This window comes from Trachinotus anak, unplaced genomic scaffold (assembly GCF_046630095.1).
Source record: "Trachinotus anak isolate AG129_WGS33_773 ecotype Australia unplaced genomic scaffold, CSIRO_AGI_Tana_v1 ptg000005l, whole genome shotgun sequence".
NCBI classification, from domain to species: domain Eukaryota; kingdom Metazoa; phylum Chordata; class Actinopteri; order Carangiformes; family Carangidae; genus Trachinotus; species Trachinotus anak.
Window position 1 is genome coordinate 16,333,223 of NW_027273856.1, and position 23,159 is coordinate 16,356,381.

Consider the following 23,159-nt stretch of genomic DNA (forward strand, 5'->3'; position numbering starts at 1 on the left):
TTCTCGCAAAGTCACACATACTGTACATATCTGCCTAGATTTGGGTGATAAATGATACACAGAACAGGTAGAATTTTCCATTTCATGTTGTAATGAAGTCATACCACCTATAATGGTACACTCAATGGAAGCATTACATGGATTCAATTGTGTCAGAACAAGCAAATACAGGATATGTCACATTGTGATACAGTAAGGAAGTGTTGCTGTGACTTTACCTTCAGCATTATATAGGAGAAAATAAGTTCTAAAAGTTAGAAATGTTACAGTATATTATACCATATTTCACAATGAATACTCAGTATATGCACAATATTGTTGCTACTGCGAATACTGCAAGAAAGGCAGCGGTTTTCATTAACAGAATTGCAAACATGGACAGCTCCTTCGATGCACCACTGTTCTTTATCTCAGCCACTTTACCAGCACAAAGATATTGTCCAACACATCAAAACTTTCACAGCCCTGCATGGTGCCAGTGTTAGTAATACTAATGAGCTGGCAAGCTATTTAAGCACACTAAACAATAATTAAAAAAAAAATTGCATTAGTAAAATCACCTTTAAATATTTTTCCAGAAATAATAATTCTGAAAGCTGATCTGCACCAGCGGTAAAAGAAGGCATAAATAAATTAATTTAGCATTAAATTGACCAGTGTAAGCCAATTAAGAATCTCAATCTCTGGAAATGGTGTTAAATCATTAGAAAAAGGTATATAGATGACGTACAAAAAGAAAAGAGTCAAACATAAAAGAAAAACTCCCAGAACAATAGCCATTTTTATGTGACCTTTCTCTCCATCTTACTGACAGTTGCTCCAGACTTTGTGCTCTGACAGGTCGTGTTCTGGATGGCGAGTGCCTGTCACTGCCACAAGGAGAATCTTTAGGTAAATACAAAGCGTCATGATCACTGGTAGGTAAAATGAGAAAATAATTTCCACAATGTTTGCAAGTGGAACCTCAATAAAACACACTTCATTACATTTTTCATGGTGTAATCCTGCAATTATAAAGCCAACGGCAACTAGAATAGAAACACTCCAGCTTACCAGGATCATGTTCACTATGTGAACATTTGTATTAGTATCATATGTCAGGCTGACACACTGCGTAATATCTGTCAATGGAAATACAGCATAGGTTCAGAATAGAAGCTGTGCACAGTGTTACATCAAAGCTGTCTCGTACTTTGCAAAATAAGTTTTCATTATGCAGACAAGAGCTTGCAGTGAACTCCATGCTAAGAGGAAAGACTACAACTCCCATAAGAAGGTCAGACACAGCCAGAGAGAGGATGAGAGAGTTTGTGGGAGTGTGGAGCTGTTTGAAGTAAATGATGGAGATAATAACAAGAAGGTTTTCACATTCCATTTCGAACAGATAATGAGCCAAATAAAATATAGAATAAAAAACAAATTGTGGAAGTTTTTCTTATCAGTATGTAAGTGCCCTTATCTATTTTATAACACAGATGTATGTCATCAGTGCGGTTGACAGTGACATCTGGTTCAATCTTTCTGGGTTACTGCAAGTGAGTTTTCTAATCATTAATATTTTTGAAAATGTCAAAAATGTGTGCTTGTTTTCTAATGGTTTGCCCTGCATGAATCCAAAACTACAATGGAATTTCTCTAGAAGAAAACAAAGTTTTTGGTGGCTGTGGCTCAGGAGGTACAGTGAGTCATACACTAATCAGAAGGTAGGCGGTTCAATCCCTGACTCCTCCAGTCCGCGTGTCAGAGTGTCCTTGGGCGAGACGCTGAACCCCAAATTGCCTCTGATGGCTGTTCCATCAGTGTGTGTGAATGGTAGAAGTGCTGTATGTGTAGATGTAAGCACTGTATGACAGTGTGTGTGAATGGGTAAATGTGGCTTACATTGTAAAGCACTTTGAGTTGTCAGTAAGACTGTTGACGGCTGCACATCCCCTGGCCTCATAGGGATGTAACAAAGGCAAGCGCTATGTAAGCTATCCATTTAACATTTTTTATCCCTGCTATGGGTAAGCCTCAGACCATTTTGAAGGAGGTCTGCCCACTGAGGAAAGATGTACCTCTTTCTTTTTGCTGTGAAAGAGAGAGGGGGTAGGTCCTGCCTTGTGCTGCCCCCACCAGGGACCCCAATATGTCGCCCAGATGTCAGGTAGGGCTGGGAGGGTATATGTAGTCACCAAGTAATGTATTGACTGTAATGTATTGACTGACCAGAAACTTTGGATGGGTGGACAGAGCCAGAGGGCATGGAAGTAACTGTCTATTGAGGTTGAGCAGTGTAAACGTGTTGTTTGGTTAAAGCCCATGCCCATGAGTTGGGTTTTGGAGTTACATGTCATAGAGAAGCTTTTATTGCATATGTTTGTCCATTTGAAGTCTGATGGGAGGTTATTTACATTCCTTGTATGTGGAAACATACTTGGCAATAAAACTGATTCTGATTCTGATTCATGTCTGCCGTGATAGTGTTCTATTGTTAGATACCATTCATCCATCCATTTTCTTCCGTTTATCCGAGGTCTGGTCGCAGTGGCAGCAGGCAAAGCAGGGAATTCCAGACATCCCTCTCTCCAGCAATGCTTTCCATCTCCCCTTGGGGGATCCCAAGGCATTCCCATGCCAGATGGGATATGTAATCCCTCCAGCGGATTCCAGGTCTGCCCCAGATCCTCCTCCAAAGGAAGGTGTCTGGGAGACATCCTTACTGCATGCCCGAACCGCCATAGCTGGCTCCTTTTGATATGAAGGAGCAGTGACTCTACTCCAAGCTCTCTCAGGATGTCTGAGCTCCTCCCACTATCTCTAAGGCTAAGGAAACCCATTTCAGCCGCCTGCATCTGCAACCTCATTCTTTCGGACACTACCCAGTGCTTATGACCATAGGTGAGGGTTGGAATAAAGATCAACTGGTAAATTGAGAGCTTTGCCTTCCGGCTCAGTTCCCTCTTCATGACAACAGTTTGGTTCCAGGTTTGCATTAGTGGTGATGCTGCACTGACGCTGTTGATCTCCCACTCCATCTTACCCTCACTCTTGAAAGACCCCAAGATACTTGAACTCCTTCACTTGGGACAGTACCTCACCCCCAACCGGTAGGGAGCAGATGATTCTTATCCAAACTGCTTCACACTAAGCTGCAAACCCTCCCAGTGAGCACTGGAGGCCACATTCTGATAAAGCCAACAGAACCACCTCATCTGCAAATAGCAAAGATGCAACTCTGAGGCTCCCGAAGCGGACACACTCCTCGCCTCAGCTGCAGCTTCAGATCCTGTCCATGAATATCACAAAAAGGATCAGAGACATTGGCGGAATCCAATACTCACCGTAATTGTGTTTGACTTTACAACAAGAATGTGAACACAGCTCTCACTTTGGTTATATAGGGACTGAATGGCTAATAGCATCATGCCTGGTACCCCATACTCTTGCAGGACCCCCCACAGAGCCCCTCGGGGAACAAGGTCATAAGCATTCTCCAAGTCCACAAAACATGTGGATTGGCTGGTCAAATTCCCATGACTCCCTCTGAACTTCCGAAAGGGTAAAGAGTTGGTCCACTGTTCCATTGCCCAAACGGAATCCTTATTGCTCCTCCTCGATCCATGGTTCGACAATCGGTCGGAGCCTCCTTTCTACCACCCTGGAGTAAACTTTCCTGGGCAGGCTGAGCAGTGTGATACCCAGACAACTGGAGCACACTCTCCGGTCCCCTTTTTTGAGAATGGAAACCACCACCCCACTGTGCCACTCCACAGGTACCACACCGAGTATCCCGGTGACATTGAAGAGGTGTGTCAGCCTTGACAGATGACAATGTGCCTTCACGACCTCAGGGTGTATCTCATCCCTATCTGGTGCCTTGACACTGAGGAGTCTTCAGACTCTGCCTCCTCTATGGAGGACATATCAGTGGGGTTCAGGAGTTTCTTAAAATATTCTTTTCACCACCCAATGACATCTCCAGTCCGGGTCAGCAGTTCTCCTTCGTGGCTGAACACAGCCTGGGTCAAGCCCTGCTTCCCCTTCCTGAGTTGCCGGATGGTTTGCCAGAATTTCCTTGAGGCCAAACAAAAGTCCTCCTTCATGGTCTCCCCAAACTTCTCCCTCTTCTGACCAACCGCTACTCATTTGCTGCTTTTTGAGACCCCTGGGCCAATCAAGCCCTGAAGGCCGACAGCCTCCCTCACCAGTGGTGTCCAGCAGCAGATTCTTAGGTTGTCATCTCAACAGGCATTGATGACCTTGAGGCCGCAGCTCCCAACCGCCACCTTTGCAATGGAGGCTTTGAACAAGGCCCACTCAGACTCCATGTCCCCAACCTCCCCCTGGATGCACAAGAACTTCTTCAGGAGGTGCGAGTTGTAGATCTCATGGACAGGCACCTCCGCCAGATGTTCCCAGTTCACCCTCATTACACATTTGAGTTTACCAGGTTTGTCCAGCAGTCTTCCCCGCCATATAATCCAACTTACCACCAGGTGGTTATCAGTTGGCAGCTCTGCCCCTGTCTTTACAGTGAGCGTTATTACGTTGTTTAAATACAAAAAAAGTCTAAAGAAGCCAAGAGTTGTGTGTTGCTTCCTTCAGCAACTGGGCACTGCCATGATGAATCTCACCTCCTTGCTTAGCATCTCGCAATACTCATGTGTCATCTCACAGCTCATGCACAGAAGCTCACCCCCTTATGTGCAGAAGTTGCACTAAAACATACCTAGTTGAGGACACGTTTTTCTGAAGGAATTGAACAAAATGCTAGCTAGACAACTTAAAGATGTGGATGCAGTGGAGATGCAGATTATTTCACTTTAGTATCGAAGATCACCTATGAAGTGGTTAAATTTTACATCATTTTGAAGGTTATGTAACCACTGTTCCTACGGTGGCAAGTTTTCAACATACATAAGTCAACTATAACTGACCATACGATTAGATGTTACACTGACTTTATGAAGAGTTTTATCATGTTGGAAGTATTACACAGTTAGCCAAACATGTAGTTAAGAAGTATTAGATGATGCTGTCAGTGTAGTAGGATGATTAGTCTGGTATTAAGCAATATACTGTAGGTAAATGAGCACAATTTGTATACATGTGTTGTATATATATGTTTACTTGTGCCAAGCAAATGAAGCTGCATTCAAAACATCCATTCTGAGGAGAAGTTGCAGTGTAGGTAGAGGTAAAGCTAAGCTAAAAAGCTAGGCTATGAATACGTAGCTAAGTTAGCTTTAATTTCCAGCAGGCATTGTGGAATAAACTGTCCAAGATTAATGGGATGGCTTTGTAATGTTTTTTTGCAAAGACATCACAAATAAAGAAACTGTCAAAAAAAGTGAAGGAAAAGGATGTTTTGCTACTTTTTAATTTTTATTAGTTAATGATAGCTAGGTTTAAAAAATAATTTAAATGTGCCAGTGTGTGACTTTTAAGGGTGGACTGTTTTCTTGCATGTTACTCAATGTATGAGATGACACAGTGAACCAATCAAAACACCTTTAAATGTAAATATGATAACTTTTACCATTCCATTTGTTTTCACTGGCTCTCTTGCATGACATTTGCTTTTGTGATAATTGGATCTTTCAGCATTTAAAAATAATGTATATGAATTTGAACCAGATTATGCCAACTTTGAACATTCTGTTTCCTCATTTGGAGAAAACAAAGTGGTGGAGCATCATTCGGTGTGCTCTGGCAACACTACACCTGTGGTTCATATTGAAAACATCATTACATCAACAGCAGCTTACAATGACAATAAAGGCTTTCTATTCTATTTACGTTCTATTCTATTTCGCTACTGATATCAACAAAAGGGAAGTGGAGTCAGAGGTTATCAAACCTGGAATGCAATCAATGAAACAAGATTGACGGTGTATGTTAGAGACACTTTGAATTAGAAAGAACATACCTTGAAACATTTTGAGTTTTTTATTCACAAGAATCTATTGATTGGAACCATGCCTTGCAAAAAAGAGAAGACCTACGATTGAGAATATTTGATTTGCATTAAGCTGAGAGAGTTAAAAAATTATCTCAGAGTTAAGATATCTATCAGTTCACTGTCAAGCAAACTGTCTATACACAGTGTTTTTTTCTGTGGCTGCTCTCCCTAGAAGGGGGCATCCAGCTAAGATAACTCTGAAGACACAACACAAAATTTTCAGTAGCATAACAAAGAACCTCAGAGTAACACCTAAAGCTTCTCCTTCACCAGTTTCTCTAAACTATTCATTTTCAGTTGAACCTCCTCCAGTACAATACAGTGTTTAACAGTTGCTGTGACTTTAACTAAAGCATAATATAGGAGAAAGAAGGGTTCCAGACCATAGAAATATTGCAAGCAATTTATTATCTCTTATTTCACAATGATTACATATAAGATCACCTTTATTAGTCACACAGTGGGGAAATTCACAGTGTTACAGCAGCAAAATGGCAGTGCAGAGAAAGCAGGAAAGCTGCAGAAACTGCAATAACAAATATTTAGAACGATAAATAATAACAATGTAATAATGTACTAAATATATAGATACGGTATACATAATAATGCCACAATTGCAAAAACTGCAAAAAATTAATTATTTTTCATTTACATGGCTGCAAACATGGACAGTTACCTACAATCTATCACATCAAAACTGTCCTTGCTCTGCATGGCTCCAGTGCTAGTACTATAGTACTAAGTCGGTAGTACTTAGCACATTAAACAATAACTTAGAAAAGTTTTGCATTAGTAAAATCACCTTTAAATACTTTTCCAGAAATGATCATTCTGAAAGCTGATCTGAACCAGCAGTAGAAGAAAGCATAGATAAATGGATTCAGCATTGAATTGGACAGTGCAAGCCAGATAAGAGTTTCTAACACTGCAACAGGCACTGACACATGATTCAAAAGCTGAAAGGTAAAACAGAGATAGAAAGGAAGCCAACACAGCAAAAAAACTCCCATAACAGTCGCCAGAGTTTTTGTGGCCTTTCTCTCCATCTTACTGACAGTTGCTCCAGACTTTGTGCTCTGACAGGTTGTGTTCTGGATGCTGCGTGCCTGTCTCTGTGCCACAAGGAGAATCTTTAGGTAGATACAGAGCATTATGATCACTGGTAGGTAAAATGAGAAAACAGGTCCCAAAATGTTTGCAAGTAGAACCTCAATTAAACACACTTCTTCACATTTTTCAAGGTTTGATCCTACAATTATAAAGCCAATGGCAATCAGAATAGAAACGCTCCAGCTTACCAGGATCATGATTACAACGTGAACATTTGCCTTAGTATTGTATATCAGAGGCTGACACACTGCATAATATCTGTCAATGGAAATAGAACACAAGTTCAGAATAGAAGCTGTGCTCAGTGTTACATCAAAACTGTTTCGCACTTTGCAAAATAAATCTTCATAATACAGACAAGAGCTTATAGTGAACTCCATGCTGAGAGGACAGACTATAACTCCTACAAGCAGGTCAGCCACAGCCAGAGAGAGGATGAGAGAGTTTGTGGGAGTGTGGAGCTGTTTGAAGTAAATGATGGCAATTATAACAAGAAGGTTTCCACATACAGTTAAAAGAGATAATGAGCCAAATAAAATGTATAATAAAACACATATCATGGAAGGTTTTCTTATCCGTATGTAAGAGACCTTATCTATTTCATAACATGGATGTATGTCATCAGTGCGGTTGACAGTGACTTCTTTTGCCATCTTCCTGCAAATCAATTTTCAAATCGTTATTAATAATTTTGAAAATGTCATAGTATACCTTGCATGAATGCAAAACTACAATGGCAGTTCTGAGGTAAGAAGGTTTACCGCACACCTTTTAAACGCCCAAGACAGTTTTTCTTCACCAAGCAACTGTGCACAATCTTGTTTTTGTCAACTCCCCTCTCATTACCATAGTAAATACGGTCTTACATTGTGCAATCAGATGTGAGACTTTCATCTCTATGACATCAGACCTAGAGCAACATGCTGTACTGTAGATTTAAGTCCTTTTCAACTGTTAATTACCAATTCATCATTTAGGTACACATATTATAATCTTTTTCCAGGGATATTATAACAAAAATCTCTGGGCCAAAAGTATTCAAACCATAATAATTTAGAGCAAGACACAACATCAGCACACACAAAACATATCAAACTATAACCATAATAAATAAGTTGCATTAAAACATACTACCATAAAGTTCATTTTTCTGTAGTATGACTAAGAGCAAGTCCAAGAGCCACTTTCTGTAGGAGGTGAAAAAAATGGTGGGATACCAGAAATTTAAAAGAACAGCAAAGTTTATTTTGGTTTATTATTATCAATTGAATAATCTTAAATTAACTTTTCCTTTCCGCAGATGTTTTTCTCTTTGCTTTTTATGCCTCCTTGCTGGTGATAGGCATGGCCGGAAGCATTATGTTTTTCGGGTTATCCATCTTCCCATCTGTGCATCCAATTCTTGTGAATGGGATATCTCAGTAAAAAAATGTTCAAATTTGGCAGAAACATTCACTCTGACACAAGAATGAACTCATTAGATTTTGGTAGACAAAGGTCAAAGTTGAAGGTCATGGTGACCTCATGCCCTTTTGACATTTCCTTACGCTCTATCAGGATCGCCCAGAATGAATTTCATTACATTCTCCACAAACATTCCCTTCGAGTCAGGGATGAACTGATTAAAATTTCATCGTCAAAGGTCACAAAACACGTTTTTGCCTTAACTGAGCTAATTATCACACGATTTAATTCAAATGTCTAATAGGATAAAATCAGGAATAATGACGTTTTCTATCAATAATAATTGGACAGAAGTCAATTTCACTTTGACAATTTCACTATGACATCATAATGTTCTCTAGCCATTATTCAGTCTGTAACTTAGGATGGGGAGATTGTGACCTTATTTCCTGTAACTTGTTTGTTGTTGTTGTCCTGTTTGGCTGAGCCATACAGTAATTCTACTTACAATAGTTCTTTTGTTTCTGGCCATGATAATTAAAATCAATACAGGAATTAAAGGTGTGTGTATGGAGGAGAAAAATAATCAGTATTCAAATTACAGGGGAGGGTCAAAAGAGATGTGGCCCTTCAAGTCACAAAAATTTGATATGTGGGATCTTGTCAGTGGCAGTGCAGGAATATGGTCTCCTGATGTTGTAGCTACCAGCTATTCAGTCCCTGTATAACCAGAGTGTATAAAAGGTTCTTAGGTCTCTTATGTGCACATCTGCAGAGGGGACATTATTTACAACAGGAGTGACAGAAGACCCCCCCCCAGACAGATTTACAATACTGCAGAAGAAGAGACAGACTAGCTGAGTTAGCACATTTTTTTTCTTAGCAATACAGATAGAAAGTTCTGTCCAGTTACCTTGCCGTTTGAAAATCCATCCTTCTGTATGCTACAGTCGCTACAGAGTATGAAGTGAAGGTCCAGAAGTAAGTGTCTGTCGTTTCTGTTATGCTAGGCTGTATTTGTTATGTTATGTCTCATTAAGTTTGCCGCGTGTGTGAGTGCACAATGTGATGAGAAATATATTTGTTATTACCATCAACAGTAATTGATTAGAGAGGGTATAAACTATCCAATGTCCTTATTTACATGTTTAAGTTGCTTTAACATCGGTAATATTGCCGGAAGTGGTCGTTTATTTCTTCGTTGGTAGGATATGTGTGCGATGTCTATGATGTTGTGTAGTACCTTGTTTGGTCAGTGGATGTCACTATTGGACCATGTGACTTTGTTCAATCTGAATGTTGCTTCATTTCTCCTAGTATCGGCCCATTCATACCTTTATACTGTAATTATGGGTCAGGAGTTATGTTCTGCTCCTATTGTATAAATTTAAGTAATTGTTTATATTATAAGCCTTACTCTACGTATTCATATATTCAGAATAAATGCCTATAGTGTGTTTGATACAGATACAGATATGTATACCTGGGTATTTACAGTAGTTGTATGTTCTGTTGTTATTTCAGACTAATGAAAGTACTGAGTGACTGGCAATAAACCCAGCTGAAGTTTGAAGCCAACTCGTCCTCATTCCCTGTGTTCTGATCAATACACCATCTTGTTTACTGCATAAAACCTAAGAGAGCCAGCCCTGTCCTTTCACCTCTCAGAAATTGCTCTCAAACAGAGAGTCAGTGTTTGACTTGTTGGCAGAAAGTCAAACACATTCGGGATATCTCCTTCAGGGATGTCTCTTCACCAATCCTGTTTCTGATTTTCACAGACAGGGTTTCAATGCGCAGCCAGGAGGAGGAGTGTGTCCAGTTTGGGAGCCTCAGACTCCTTCCCTGCTATTGGCAGATGATGTGGTTTTGTTACCCTCATCTAACCTGGACCTTCAGCATGCACTTCAGTGGTCTTTAGCCTGGTGTTAAGCAGTGGGGATGAGGGTCAGCACCTCAACTGTGATGCCATGGTTCTCTGCTGGAAAACAGTGGCTTGCCCTCTTCGGGTTGGGATGGAGTTTGTTCCCCAAACGAAGGAGTTAAAATATCTTGGGGTCTTGTTCATGAGTGATGATAGGATGGGCAGAGGATTTTGACTGGCAGTTTGGAGAAATTGGCAGTAAATTGAGGAAGCTGAGCTGGAAGGCAAAGCTCTCAAATTACCAGTCGATGTTTGTTTCGACAGTCACCTATGCTCACGAGCTTTGGGTACTGACTGAAAGAATGAGATTGTGGATACAAATGCTGAAATCAATCTCCGCCGCAAGATGGAAATAGGACAAACAGCTCTGACATCTGAAGGGAGTTTTGAGTAAGCCACTGCTCTTTCATGTCGAAAGGAGGCAGTTGAGACTGTTTGGCATCTGTTTAGTATGCCTCATGAGTGCCTGCCATCAATGGTCTTCCAGGCACATCCAACTAGTAGGGGGCCTTAGGGCAGATCCAGAAGTCACTGAAGAGATAATATATCTTATCTGGCCTGGTAATGCCTTGGAATCCCCCAGGAGGAGGTTGAAAATGTTGCTATGGAGAGGTACATCTGGACCACTTTGATGTGCTGCCATCATGATGTTACCTTGGGTAAGAGGAAGAAAATTGATGGATGGACATATGGATGGATATAATACAATAAAACATGCAGTCCAGGGGGCGGCTTGATAGCAAGTGGTTAGGGCGCGTACCACATGAGCTGATGCGCTTAGCAGGCGAGTGCCAGTTCGACTCCTGACCGGCCCGACTCTTTCCTGTGTGTCATTCCCCCTCTCTCTGCTTCTTTCCTGTCACTCTCTACTGTCCTGTCAAATAAAGGCAAAATGCCAAAAAAATAACTTAAAAAAAAAAAAGCAAAAAAAAAAGCATGCAGTCCAGACCTCCCAATGTGCATGATTGTTTCCAATCACTAACATACCTGTCCCTACTCAGGTCACCCAGTCTTCACTAGACATCAGTTCCTGTTCTACACAGCCATTGATAGTTTAAAACGTATTTATTCCCAAAATGATCATCTTAGTATTGTGTTTAATTTATGTTCTCCTCTGCCTCCTAAAATTACATGAATCCAGGCAGCAACAGCTTGTAAATTTGCATATACATTCTTGACCTGCTCATCTGATCTGCCCCTCCTCCCTGACTTTCTGGTTAACTGGTGAATTAAAACCAGAAACAAATCTTTTTGAAAATTCCCCCTGTGGATTAATGACCACACCCGCTCCCCAAAAAGAGGTACTCTCTAAGGAGAATTCAAAAGTGCTATTGAAAACACCAGACCAGATGTTCGTGCCCCATCTATACAATAACTTGCATTGTTCCCTTGACCCCTGTGAAAGGTTTTAAATATTCTTTACTGAAAAAAATTGATGTCTTTGACAATTGACAAGTGATGTCTTCATCTTGCCCATTGGATGTGGTCCCTAAGACTACTGAAGGACACTAAGCCCACCATTGGCTCTTCTATTTTATCTATTGTTATTTGTCCTCTGGCTCTGTCCATGCCTATTTTAAAACTGCACTTATGGAACCTCCTTTAAAAAAACCTAACTTGTACCCTGCAACTCTCGACAACTAGACCTTTCTCTTAATATCAGTTTTTGTCTAAAATCCTAAAAAATAGTGTTCAAACAGTTACTAGCACATTTAACAAATAATAATATGTTTTAAATATTCCAGTCCGGCTTCCAATCTGGGTCAAGCTCTGCTTCCCTTTCCTGAGTTGCCAGACAGTTTGCCAGAATTTCCGTGAGGCCAAACAAAAGTCCTCCTTCATGGACAGCCTCCCTCACCCCTGGTGTCCAGCAGCAGATTCTTAAATTGTTACCTCAGCAGGCATTGATGACCTTGAGGCCGCAGCTCCCAACCGCCACTTTTGCAATGGAGGCTTTGAACAAGGCCCGCTCAGACTCCATGACCCCGACCTCCCCCTGGATGTAGAAGAACTTCTTCCGGAGGTGCGAGTTGTAGATCTCATGGACAGGGACCTCTGCCAGATGTTCCCAGTTCACCCTCACTACACATTTGGGTTTACCAGGTTTGTCTGGCAGCCTTCCCCGCCATCTGATCCAACTTACCACCAGGTGGTGATCAGTTGGCAGCTCTGCCCCTGTCTTTACGGTGGGGGTTATTATGTTGTTTAAATACAAAAAAAGTCTAAAGAAGCCAAGAGTTGTGTGTTGCTTCCTTCAGCAACTGGGCACTGCCATGATGAATCTCACCTCCTTGCTTAGCATCTCGCAATACTCATGTGTCATCTCACAGCTCATGCACAGAAGCTCACCCCCTTATGTGCAGAAGTTGCACTAAAACATACCTAGTTTAGGACACGTTTTTCTGAAGGAATTGAACAAAATGCCACACTGCTAGCTAGACAACTTAAAAATGTGGATGCAAAGGAGATGCAGATTATTTCCCTTTAGTACCCTAAGATCACCTATGAAGCAGTTAAGTTTTACATAAATTCGAAGGTTATGTAACCACTGTTCCTACGGTGGCAAGTTTTCAAACATAAGTCAACTATAACTGACCATATGATTAGATGTTACACTGACTTTATGAAGAGTTTTATCATGTTGCAAGTATTACACAGTTAGCCAAACATGTAGCTAAGAAGTATTAGATGATACTGTCAATGTAGTAGGATGATTAGTCTGGTATTAAGCAATATACTGTAGGTGAATGAGTGCAATTATGTTTTGTATATATATGTTTACTTGTGCTAAGCAAATGAAGCTGCATTCAAGACATTCATTCTGAGAAGAAGTTGCATCGCAGGTAGAGGTAAAGGTAAGCTAAAAGGTTAGGCTATGAATACATAACTAAGCTAGCTTTAATTTTCAGCAGGCATTGTGGAATAAGCTGTCCAAGACTAATGGGATGGCTTTGTAATGTTTTTTTGCAAAGACATCACAAATAAAAAAACTGTCAAAAAAAGTGAAGGAAAAGGATGTATGCTAGAGACACTTTGAATTAGAAAGAACATATCTTGAAACATTTTGAGTTTTTTATTCACAAGAATCTATTGATTTGAACCATGCCTTGCAAAAAAGAGAAGACCTACGATTGAGAATATTTGATTTGCATAAAGCTGAAAGAGTTAAAAAATCATCTCAAAGAGTTAAGATATCCATCAGTCCACTGTCAGGCCAACTGTCTATACATCGAGGTGATTTTTTTCTGTGGCTGCTCTCCCTAGAAGGGGGCATCCAGCTAAGATAAGAAGACACCACACAAAATTTTCAGTAGCATAACAAAGAACCTCAGAGCTGCTGCTTCAGTTGGACCTCCTCCAGTACAATACAGTGTGTAACAGTTGCTGTGACTTTAACTAAAGCATAATATAGGAGAAAGAAGGGTTCCAGACCATAGAAATATTGCATGCAATTTATTATCTCTTATTTCACAATGATTAGATATGGTATATATAATAATGCCACAATTGCAAAAATGAATTGTTTTTCATTTACATGGCTGCAAACATGGACAGTTCCCTACAATATACAATAATGTTGTCCATCACATCAAAACTGTCCTTGCTCTGCATGGCTCCAGTGCTAGTACTATAGTACTAAGCTGGTAGGCCATTTTAGCACATTAAACAATAATTTAGAAAAGTTTTGCATTAGTAAAATCACCTTTAAATATTTTTCCAGAAATGATCATTCTGAAAGCTGATCTGAACCAGCGGTAGAAGAAAGCATAGATAAATGGATTCAGCATTGAATTGGACAGTGCAAGTCAGGTAAGAGTTTCAAACACTGCAACAGGCACTGACACATGATTCAAAAGCTGAAAGGTAAAACAGAGAAAGAAAGGAAGCCAACACAGCAAAAAAATCTCCCATAACAGTAGCCAGAGATTTTGTGGCCTTTCTCTCCATCTTACTGACAGTTGCTCCAGACTCTGTGCTCTGACAGGTTGTGTTATGGATGTTGCATGCCTGTCAAGGAGAATCTTTAGGTAGATACAGAGCATTATGATCATATATATATATATCAGAGGCTGACACACTGCGTAATATCTGTCAATGGAAATAGAACACAAGTTCAGAATAGAAGCTGTGCTCAGTGTTACATCAAAACTGTTTCGCACTTTGCAAAATAAATCTTCATAATACAGACAAGAGCTTATAGTGAACTCCATGCTGAGAGGAAAGACTATAACTACAAGCAGGTCAGCCATAGCCAGAGAGAGGATGAGGGAGTTGGAGTGTGGAGCTGTTTGAAGTAAATGATGGCAATTATAACAAGAAGGTTTCCACATACAGTTACAGCAGATAATGAACCAAATAAAATATAGAATAAAACACATATTGTGGAAGGTTTTCTTATCAGTTTGTAAGAGACCTTATCTATTTCATAACATGGATGTATGTCATCAGTGCGGTTGACAGTGACCTCTGGTGCCATGTTTCGGGGTTCCTGCAAATCATTTTTGAAATCATTAATAATAATGTTGAAAATGTTATACTTTAACCCGCATTGAATCCAAAACTACAATGACACTACTCTAGAAGAAAGATTTTAAGTTTACATCACACCTTTCAAACACCCAAGACAGTTCTTCTTTCATGCGCGACCAGGCACAACCTTAATTTTTGTCAACCCCTTGCTCATTACCAGTCAATACAGTCTTACATTGTCCAATCAGATGTGAGGCATTTCATCTTGATGACATCAGAGCGAGAGCAACATGCTGTACTGCAGAAGAGATTCACTTTTTAAATACTTTTTAATTGTTAATTAGTAATTTATCATTTAGGTAGACATACTATGATCTTTTTCCAGGGACATTATACCAAAGGTCATCTGTCCGGTGGCGCCATGTTGGATAAGACAACTTAAAAAGTTAGCTCTCGAAGAAACCAATTAAAACTAGCTCTTTTAAACATTACTAACAACAGAAAGCGGGCCAAAACCAAATTAACTTGACAACGAAAGTTAACAACAAAAAAAAGATGGAGACAAGGTCTAACAAAAAGGATAATGCGAATATTAAAGTTACGGACTCGGCAAGTGGAGCCACGCCGGATAAGGAACCCGTCGGTGGGAAACAGAACTCCGTAATATTGGCAGAGCTGTGCAAGTTAAGACAAGAGCACGCAGAAGTGGCAAAAGACAACAAAAACGCTCTGGTGAGACTAGAAACTAATCTAAAGGAACTTGTGGAGAGAACTGTTTCGCTGGAGTGGCGAACAGTGGACATGGAAGAAAGGTTGGGGGAGACTGAAGACAGGGCAGCGCGGCTGGAAAGGTAGATACAGAGCATTATGATCACTGGGAGGTAAAATGAGAAAAAAGGTCCCACAATGTTTGCAAATGGAACCTGAATAAAACACCCCTCTTCACATTTTTCATGGTTTAATCCTGCAATTATAAAGCCAATGGCAATCAGAATAGAAACACTCCAGCTTACCAGGATCATGATTAAATCTTGAGCATTTATCTTAGTATTATATGTCAGAGGCTGACAGACTGCGTAATATCTGTCAATGGAAATACAGCATAGGTTCAGAATAGAAGCTGTGCACAGTGTTATGTCAAAGTAGCTTCGCACAATGCAAAATAAGTTTTCATTATACAGACAAGAGGTTGCACTGAACTCGATGCTGAGAGGAAAGACTATAACTCCCACAAACAGGTCAGCCACAGCCAGAGAGAGGATGAGAGAGTTTGTGGGAGTGTGGAGCTGTTTGAAGTAAATGATGGGACCACTTTATCTACTACGGCTACTCCGGTTAGAGAGTGAATACAGACACAGGGAACAGCTCTCGTTGTGTTAGCTCTTTATATCAAAGTAGATGAATGACAGATAAATCTTCAGCATCACACTCCCAATATATATAGATGATGTATGAACTGAACTAGGAGTGGGCATGGTATTGAATGGTTTACTGTAAATAGAACAAGAGAAACAGATAATGCTTAATGTTCACATACTGAATACACATTATTGCGCTAGCAACATTCCACAAATGCCACTTAAACAGAATGGCTAATAGAGTACCAAATTAGCGTTCCACATACACACACATGTAGTACTTAATAGCTAAACAGAGAATTAGTCAGACAGGAACACAAAATGAGTAAACCCAGCTCCGAAAACACATGTGAGGGCACTTATCAGAACCTGCAGTCATCACACATGCGCCTCATTTCATGCGCCATCAATAACTTACTCTTCACGAATGCATTCTCTATCATCGAGGGAAACCGTCACATTGGCATCAGTAACCATAGCAACTGCCGTAACCTAGCTCCATAACTCTAGGACCCTACAGCATAACTAGGGCTGACCAAAAGGGTGCCTGTCTAAAATAACAACATATAACCCTGTATAATAAATGAACAGGGTGTTCATCAAAAAAAAAAAAAAAAAACAGCATGGAATTTACAATATTTATGTTTTTGTCTTAAAATATTTTTAGATCTTCAAGTTACAATTATGAACAAACAATCTATTTTAACTAGTAATACACAAATCATTGTATTGTTCTTGACAGAGCTATAGTGCTAAGTCCTAGGGCCAACCTATGATGCACATGCATAGTTAAGTTGTGTGTGTAATAGGCTGGATTTGTAATGTTACTTTCCAAATGAATCACAATTATAGAAACCATCAAAAGAGTGAAGCATGAATTAAAGGATGTTTTGCTGCCTTTTGAGAAGAATAACTTAAATCTCTGTGCTGCTCAGAGGCTACCGGCAGCTACCAACAACTTTTAAGGTGTTACTCAATGCAAGAACTGACATTGTCAATGAAACAACACACCTCAAATGTCAATATGATAACTTTGACCATTTTATTTGTTTTATTGGCTCTCCTGCATGACATATGCTTTGGCAGTGATCGGATCTTCCATCACTTAAAAAAATGTATATGAATTTGAACCAGATTATGCAAAGATTATGCTCTGGTAACACTAAACCTCTGCTTTTTGCTTCTTGTCCATATTGAAAACATCCTTCAAACATTCGGTGTAGGTTGGAGAATGCATGTGAACCCTCGGCTAATGACATAAACAAAAGCTAATCGGAGTCAGAAGTTCATCAAACCTAGGGTGGGAAAACTGTAAAGAATGATGGTATAAGTTAAGTTTTGAGGCAGATATGAGCAGTCAAAGATTATGTGATAATTTGTTCATTTGGGACGCATATGGTGCTTTAGGAAAGTATATGCAGATGTTATTTTAAAAAGTGGGTGTGAAACAGTATCTGAAAGAAGACGTCAACCAGTTTTTCCTTACTGAAAAACTGCCAGAGATGGACAGAGTACTCGACCCCAGTACTTGAGTAAGAGTACAAATACTACCGGTCAAAATTTACTCCGTTACAAGTAAAAGTAGCTCAGTCTAAATGTTACTCAAGTAAGAGTAAAAAAGTACTTGCTTTTAAAGGTACTTAAGTATCCAAAAGTACATGCTTTTAAATTTACTTTAAGTAAAAGTAAGAGTATGAGTAAACTTCTTATTTTTCACATCAATGAATTACTATAATTTTTTCTAAATGAATTTAAGGACCTTTTAACTCTTGTTTCTGAGAATTAACTCTTTGAAACCACCTGCACTGATGTGCTTGCTTTTAGAACCACAAAGTTATATAAAGCCTGCAGAAACACCTATAAAAACAAATAAAATGAATGGGATCGTAAGAGGACAGCAGATGTTGCAGATGCAGTGTTTATTAACAATCATTAAAATTGTAACCAAATGAACCTGCACCGTCCAACTAACTCTCTATCATTTAGCTAAGTTGGGAACTGGAACCCCCTCAAAGACCAATGTTGTCCCCAGACCACTGGTTGAGAACCACTGCTTTACAAAAAATTACATCTCTGCTTTCAATAACTCAATGTTGAAGTCACTTGACTTTCCAGGAAGGACATGTACCAGTACAATATAGGAGCACAACAAACTCTGTCTCCCCATGTCTGTCTTGTCTGTCTCCGTGCCTGTCTCCCAATGTCTGTCTCCCCATGTCTGTCTTGTCTTGTCTCTTGTCTCTATTATCCGCTTTTACGTAGATCCCAGTGGAGAGCGTGCACTGTGATAGGTTTCATTCTTTGACAAACACAGCTTGTGTCCAATAGTATTTTAGAATAAAAAAAAAAATTTCCAAAAAGAGCAGACCTGAAAGTAACGAGTACTTTTCAGCCTTCCTAGAAATTTACTCGAGTAAAAGTAAAAATATTTGTCTTGGAAATGTATTCAAGTAAGAGTAATAAGTACCAAAGAAATCTAATACTCAAGTAAAGTACAAATCCTCTGGATATGTACTTAAGTACAGTACTCAAGTAAATTTACTCCGTTACTGTCCACCACTGAAAACTGCATGATATTAGAAGTAGGGATAGGAATCAAGAACTGGTTCAAGTTGAGAACCGGCTTCAAATTGTCAGAACAGTTATCAGTTCCTTTCGTCAATGGCAACAGATTTTCCTGACAGTTGCACCTTCTAAAACAATGATGTCAAACTCATGCACATATGCTGTTGGAAACTTGCAACATGAAGGAGCTGTGCCCTTTTCTTCCACTGTTTCTACTCTGTGTTCAGAGTCAGACCCAATAGACAAACAGATGCGTTGATGCTGAAAACCTGTGTAAGCCTACTTTGTTTTTCACACAGAAAATTAGCTGTACGCACAGAACATTATGGAATACTTCAACAAAAATATGAGCCAGTATGTAAACTTCCAGGTCACTTTACATGGCATCTTCAAATTAGCTCTCAAGTAGCGTTATTTACATTACATCTTTTCACAGTTAGCTAATTAGTCTTTACTGGGACTACAGGTGAGCACTGCTGTGTCCCTCTGTGTATTTCCTCAGTGAAATTCAACTCTTCCATTAGTTTTCACACTTTCCCCTCTGAAGACCAACAATGAAAAAGATGGATTGTAAATATAAGAAAAGAGAACTTCATAATATATCTCACCATACCCACGTGTGTAGTCAACATTTTGTGCCAGAGGAAGTCACTGAGCTGACTGAAGTAAGAGGCAGAAGAAAGTAGTGGAAACACATTGACTTTCTAAACCCTGAGATGAGGGAAACTCAGGGTTTCCATTCCAGAAACTGAGATCACTTTAACTTGGAGTCAGTTGCCATATTAACCTACTCTATGAAGCTAACCTGCTCGCTAGCAGTTTTTCTTCAACAAACCCTGACTCTCTGTCTGTCGCCAGGCCTCCTGTCTCACTGTGATAAGCTTTTGACATGGCGCGTTGTTTCCTCATTGTCTACATCAAAGTGCAGGAACACACAAGCAAGTACAAGTGAACAAATGTGTTATAAGAATGTAGACTACAGCGCTGAAGAGGAAGAGACAGGGAAGTCATGCCGGGAAGGAGCGACATACCAGGAGGAGAGGGTACATACCAGTTCTCCCCTCCATCACCATGGGGAAGATAAGATCTGTCCCCAATAAGATGGATGAGCTAACGGCGCTAACCCGACATAAGAAGGAACACCAGGAGTGTCGCATCATGGTGTTCTCGGAGATATGGCTAACCGCGCTGACACCAGACACCAACACTGTGTTGGACGGGTTTCAGCTGATATGGCCAGACCAGACAAAGGAGAGCGGTAAAAGGAAGGGAGGGGGACTGGCTGTGTTTGTGAGTGATAGATGGTGTAACCCTGGGCACATCACTGTCAGAGAACAACTCTGCAGTAGAGACGTTGAGCTCCTAGCCGTTAGCATGAGGCCATTGTACCTGCCGAGGGAAAGCAGCGTACATTCACCCCTCTGCTAATGCAGATGCAGCATGCAATATCCTCCACTCAGCTACCAGCAGGCTGCAGACACAACACCCTCGTGCCCTCTTCCTTATCTCTGGGGACTTTAACCATGCCACTCTGGACTCCACTCTACTCACCCAGTATATCAAATGCCCCACCAGAAACAATAAAACACTGGACTTACTGCACGCCAACACTAAGGAGGCATACAGCTCATCACTTCTCCCTCCCCTGGGGAGATCAGATCACAACCTGGTGCATCTCCTCCCTGTGTACGAACCTCTTCTACACAGGCAGCCAGCAGTCACCTGCACAGTGAGGAGATGGTCTGACGAGGCTGAAGAGGCCTTAAAGGACTGCTTTGATTCAGCTGTGTGGGAAATACTTTGTGATGACCACGGAGAGGACAATGACAACCTGACACACTGTATAACGGACTACATCAACTTCTGTGTGGAAAATGCCATTCCCACCAAGACTGTACGGCAGCGATACTCAACCCGCGGCTCGCGAGCCGCATGCGGCTCCTTTAAGACTAGTTGCGGCTCTTTTAAGTCCCACTTAAAAAAAAAAAAAAATCTAAAAAAATCTTTAAAAAACGAAAAACAAAAACATTGTCAGCAGAATTCATCAACATTTCATTATCACTCACAAGTCACACATCAATCATCACACACATCAGTCTATTAAGCCCCCCCCCATCCCTCTGAACAACCAATCACAAATTATTTCAGGTTTCGCGCTCTGATTGCAGGTGCGTGAAATAATTGCTCCGTCACACTGGGAAAACTAGCTTACAGCACTATGCAAAAATGGCAAAGGAATATAGGAAACGAAAATATGAAGAAGAATATCGAACATTTAAAGAGGACTGGGAACTCGAGTTTTTCTTCGTCTCCACCGGTTCCACCGAAAGGTGGAGAGCTGAGGCGGAAAAGCTCAAACAGAACCGAACTGCTCAAAAAAACGTGTTCCACACTAATACGAGTGAAAGAGCGACAGAGGCATCCTACAAAATTACACATGAACTGATGAAAAAGATGAAGCCATATACTGATGGAGAAATGGTGAAGGATTGCATACTGCTGGCTTGTTCAACGTTGTTTCCTGAGAAAAAAGACCTGGAACGAGAGGCAAAAAAAATTATACTGTCGGATTCTACTGTAGCTAGGAGGGCATCAGACATTTCAGAGAACATTGCACATACTCTAAAGGACAAACTGTCATCCGCTGAGTTTGTCAGCCTTGCAATGGACGAAAGCTTTGATATCAATGACACGCCCCAATTACTCATCTTTATCCGAGCGATCAACAGTAAGTTTGACATTACAGAAGAACTGCTTGACATGGTTTCACTGGAAAATGGAACAACGGGCATTGAAATAAAAAACGCTGTGCTGGAAACATTAGAAAAGTTTAACATTGGACCAGAAAAAATCACAGCATTCACAACAGATGGCGCACCGGCGATGCTTGGTAAGAGGCACGGAGCCGTGGCTTTGCTGAAAGAAACGCTGAAAAATGGCGGGGTTGCTGCTGAGGGTTTTTTCTCATACCATTGTATTGTGCATCAACAAGCCTTGTTTGCTAAGTTCAAATGTCTGAATGAAGTGATGGCAAATGTAATCGAAGTGGTTAATTATATCAGGGCCCGTGCAAGAAACCACTTAAATTTTAAACTGCTGTGTGAGGAGTTTGACACTCACTATGGAGATTTGGTGTTACACACCGAGATGAGATGGCTGTCTAAAGGACGTATGTTTGCACATTTCATGGACCTGCTTGAACCCCTGAAATCCTTCATTGTCGGTCAAGGGGAGACTTCCCGATTTTCCTTTTTGGATGATAAACAGTGGGTGCTGTCTGTTGCGTTGCTGTGTGACATTACGCAGCACTTGAACGAACTTAATCTCAAGATGCAGGGAAGAAACAAGACCGTGTATGAGCTCTACACGGCTGTCAGAGTATTTTCTGACAAACTGGATGCTCCTGACGCTCTCCTGCTCTGTCAATCACAATTCTGTGACGTGCTAACTGAGCTCAAGCAAAACTACACATCAAGATTCCATGACTTCAAGGACCATAGCAATATTTTTCTACTTGTGAAAAACCCATTCCTGATTGAGGTCAATGAAATGAAGCAAATAAGCGACCAGCTCGGACTTGTGCAGCTTCAAATGGAGTTCGTGGAGTTAAAGAGCTCAGATGAACTTCAGCGTCAGTTTCGGATTACAGATGTCGTGGACTTTTGGAAACTGGTGGGGCATCTACCAAATATCTCCAGACTGGCAAGACGCATCATCTCAATGTTTCCGTCCACATACCGGTGTAAAGCAGCATTCTCTGCGCTCTCAAAAATAAAATGTCGCAACCGAAACAGATTGAGTCTGCAGCACACAACAGAGGCCCTTCGGATCGCCGTTTCCAGCGCAGAGCCCGACTTCAAATCACTTGTGCGGCAGAAGGAGTGTCAGAAATCACATTGAGTGTGAAGTAAGTACAACATTACTCTTCTGACAACCCCTGCTGTCTATAATCTGCTGTTATATGGACTGTGATTATCAGTAAACATGCTGTCTGTTACTGTACCTGCTGTTATGGGCAGTGATGATCAGTAAACATGCTGTCTGTTATCTGTTGTTATGGGCAGTGATGATCAGTCAACATGCTGTCTGTTATCTGTTGTTATGGGCAGTGATGATCAGCAATGTGTGTTTTGTGGTTGCAGTGAAAATATTACTGTACTGTACTGCACTGTACATTATGCTTTTCATTCTTTCGTAACATATTACTATTATCCATATTCTCAAATGCATGATGGTTTCAGGGAGGAAAGGAGCGTTTTTGGATTGTGGCTTTTGCAAAAATATTTTTTCATCAATGTGGCTCCTGATTAGGACAAGGTTGAGTACCACTGCTGTACGGTACTTCTCCAACAACAAACCCTGGATTACTCCGGACATCGAGGTT

At 40.6% G+C, this 23,159-nt stretch overlaps 4 protein-coding genes and 1 pseudogene across 4 annotated transcripts in view; 1 reads left to right on the top strand and 4 right to left on the bottom strand.

Annotated features, from left to right (window-relative positions):
• Window positions 1–23,159, bottom strand: part of mep1a.1 (meprin A, alpha (PABA peptide hydrolase), tandem duplicate 1) — a 193,228-nt gene that overhangs the window by 64,428 nt on the left and 105,641 nt on the right. The gene's annotated exons all lie outside the window — the stretch shown is intronic.
• Window positions 3–1,396, bottom strand: LOC139621743 (trace amine-associated receptor 1-like; annotated as a pseudogene).
• On the bottom strand, window positions 5,095–12,150 carry LOC139621742 (trace amine-associated receptor 1-like). The gene has a single exon (XM_071478560.1). It carries the CDS (start codon window positions 7,705–7,707, stop codon window positions 6,718–6,720), a length of 990 nt encoding a protein of 329 aa, XP_071334661.1. The 5' UTR covers window positions 7,708–12,150; the 3' UTR covers window positions 5,095–6,717.
• LOC139622226 (trace amine-associated receptor 1-like) lies at window positions 14,600–16,165 on the bottom strand (the record flags this gene model as incomplete). The annotated part of the gene is made up of 1 exon (XM_071479456.1): window positions 14,600–16,165. A coding segment is annotated over one exon (822 nt), but the record flags the coding sequence as incomplete, so codon positions are not given.
• LOC139622227 (general transcription factor II-I repeat domain-containing protein 2-like) lies at window positions 21,002–22,675 on the top strand. The gene has a single exon (XM_071479457.1). It carries the CDS (start codon window positions 21,002–21,004, stop codon window positions 22,673–22,675), a length of 1,674 nt encoding a protein of 557 aa, XP_071335558.1.

What these genes read in the sequence shown, in the direction of transcription:
- LOC139621742 (XM_071478560.1), bottom strand. Translation starts at nt 7,707, where the DNA reads ATGGCAAAAGAAGTCACTGTCAACCGCACTGATGACATACATCCATGT.
- LOC139622227 (XM_071479457.1), top strand. Translation starts at nt 21,002, where the DNA reads ATGGCAAAGGAATATAGGAAACGAAAATATGAAGAAGAATATCGAACA.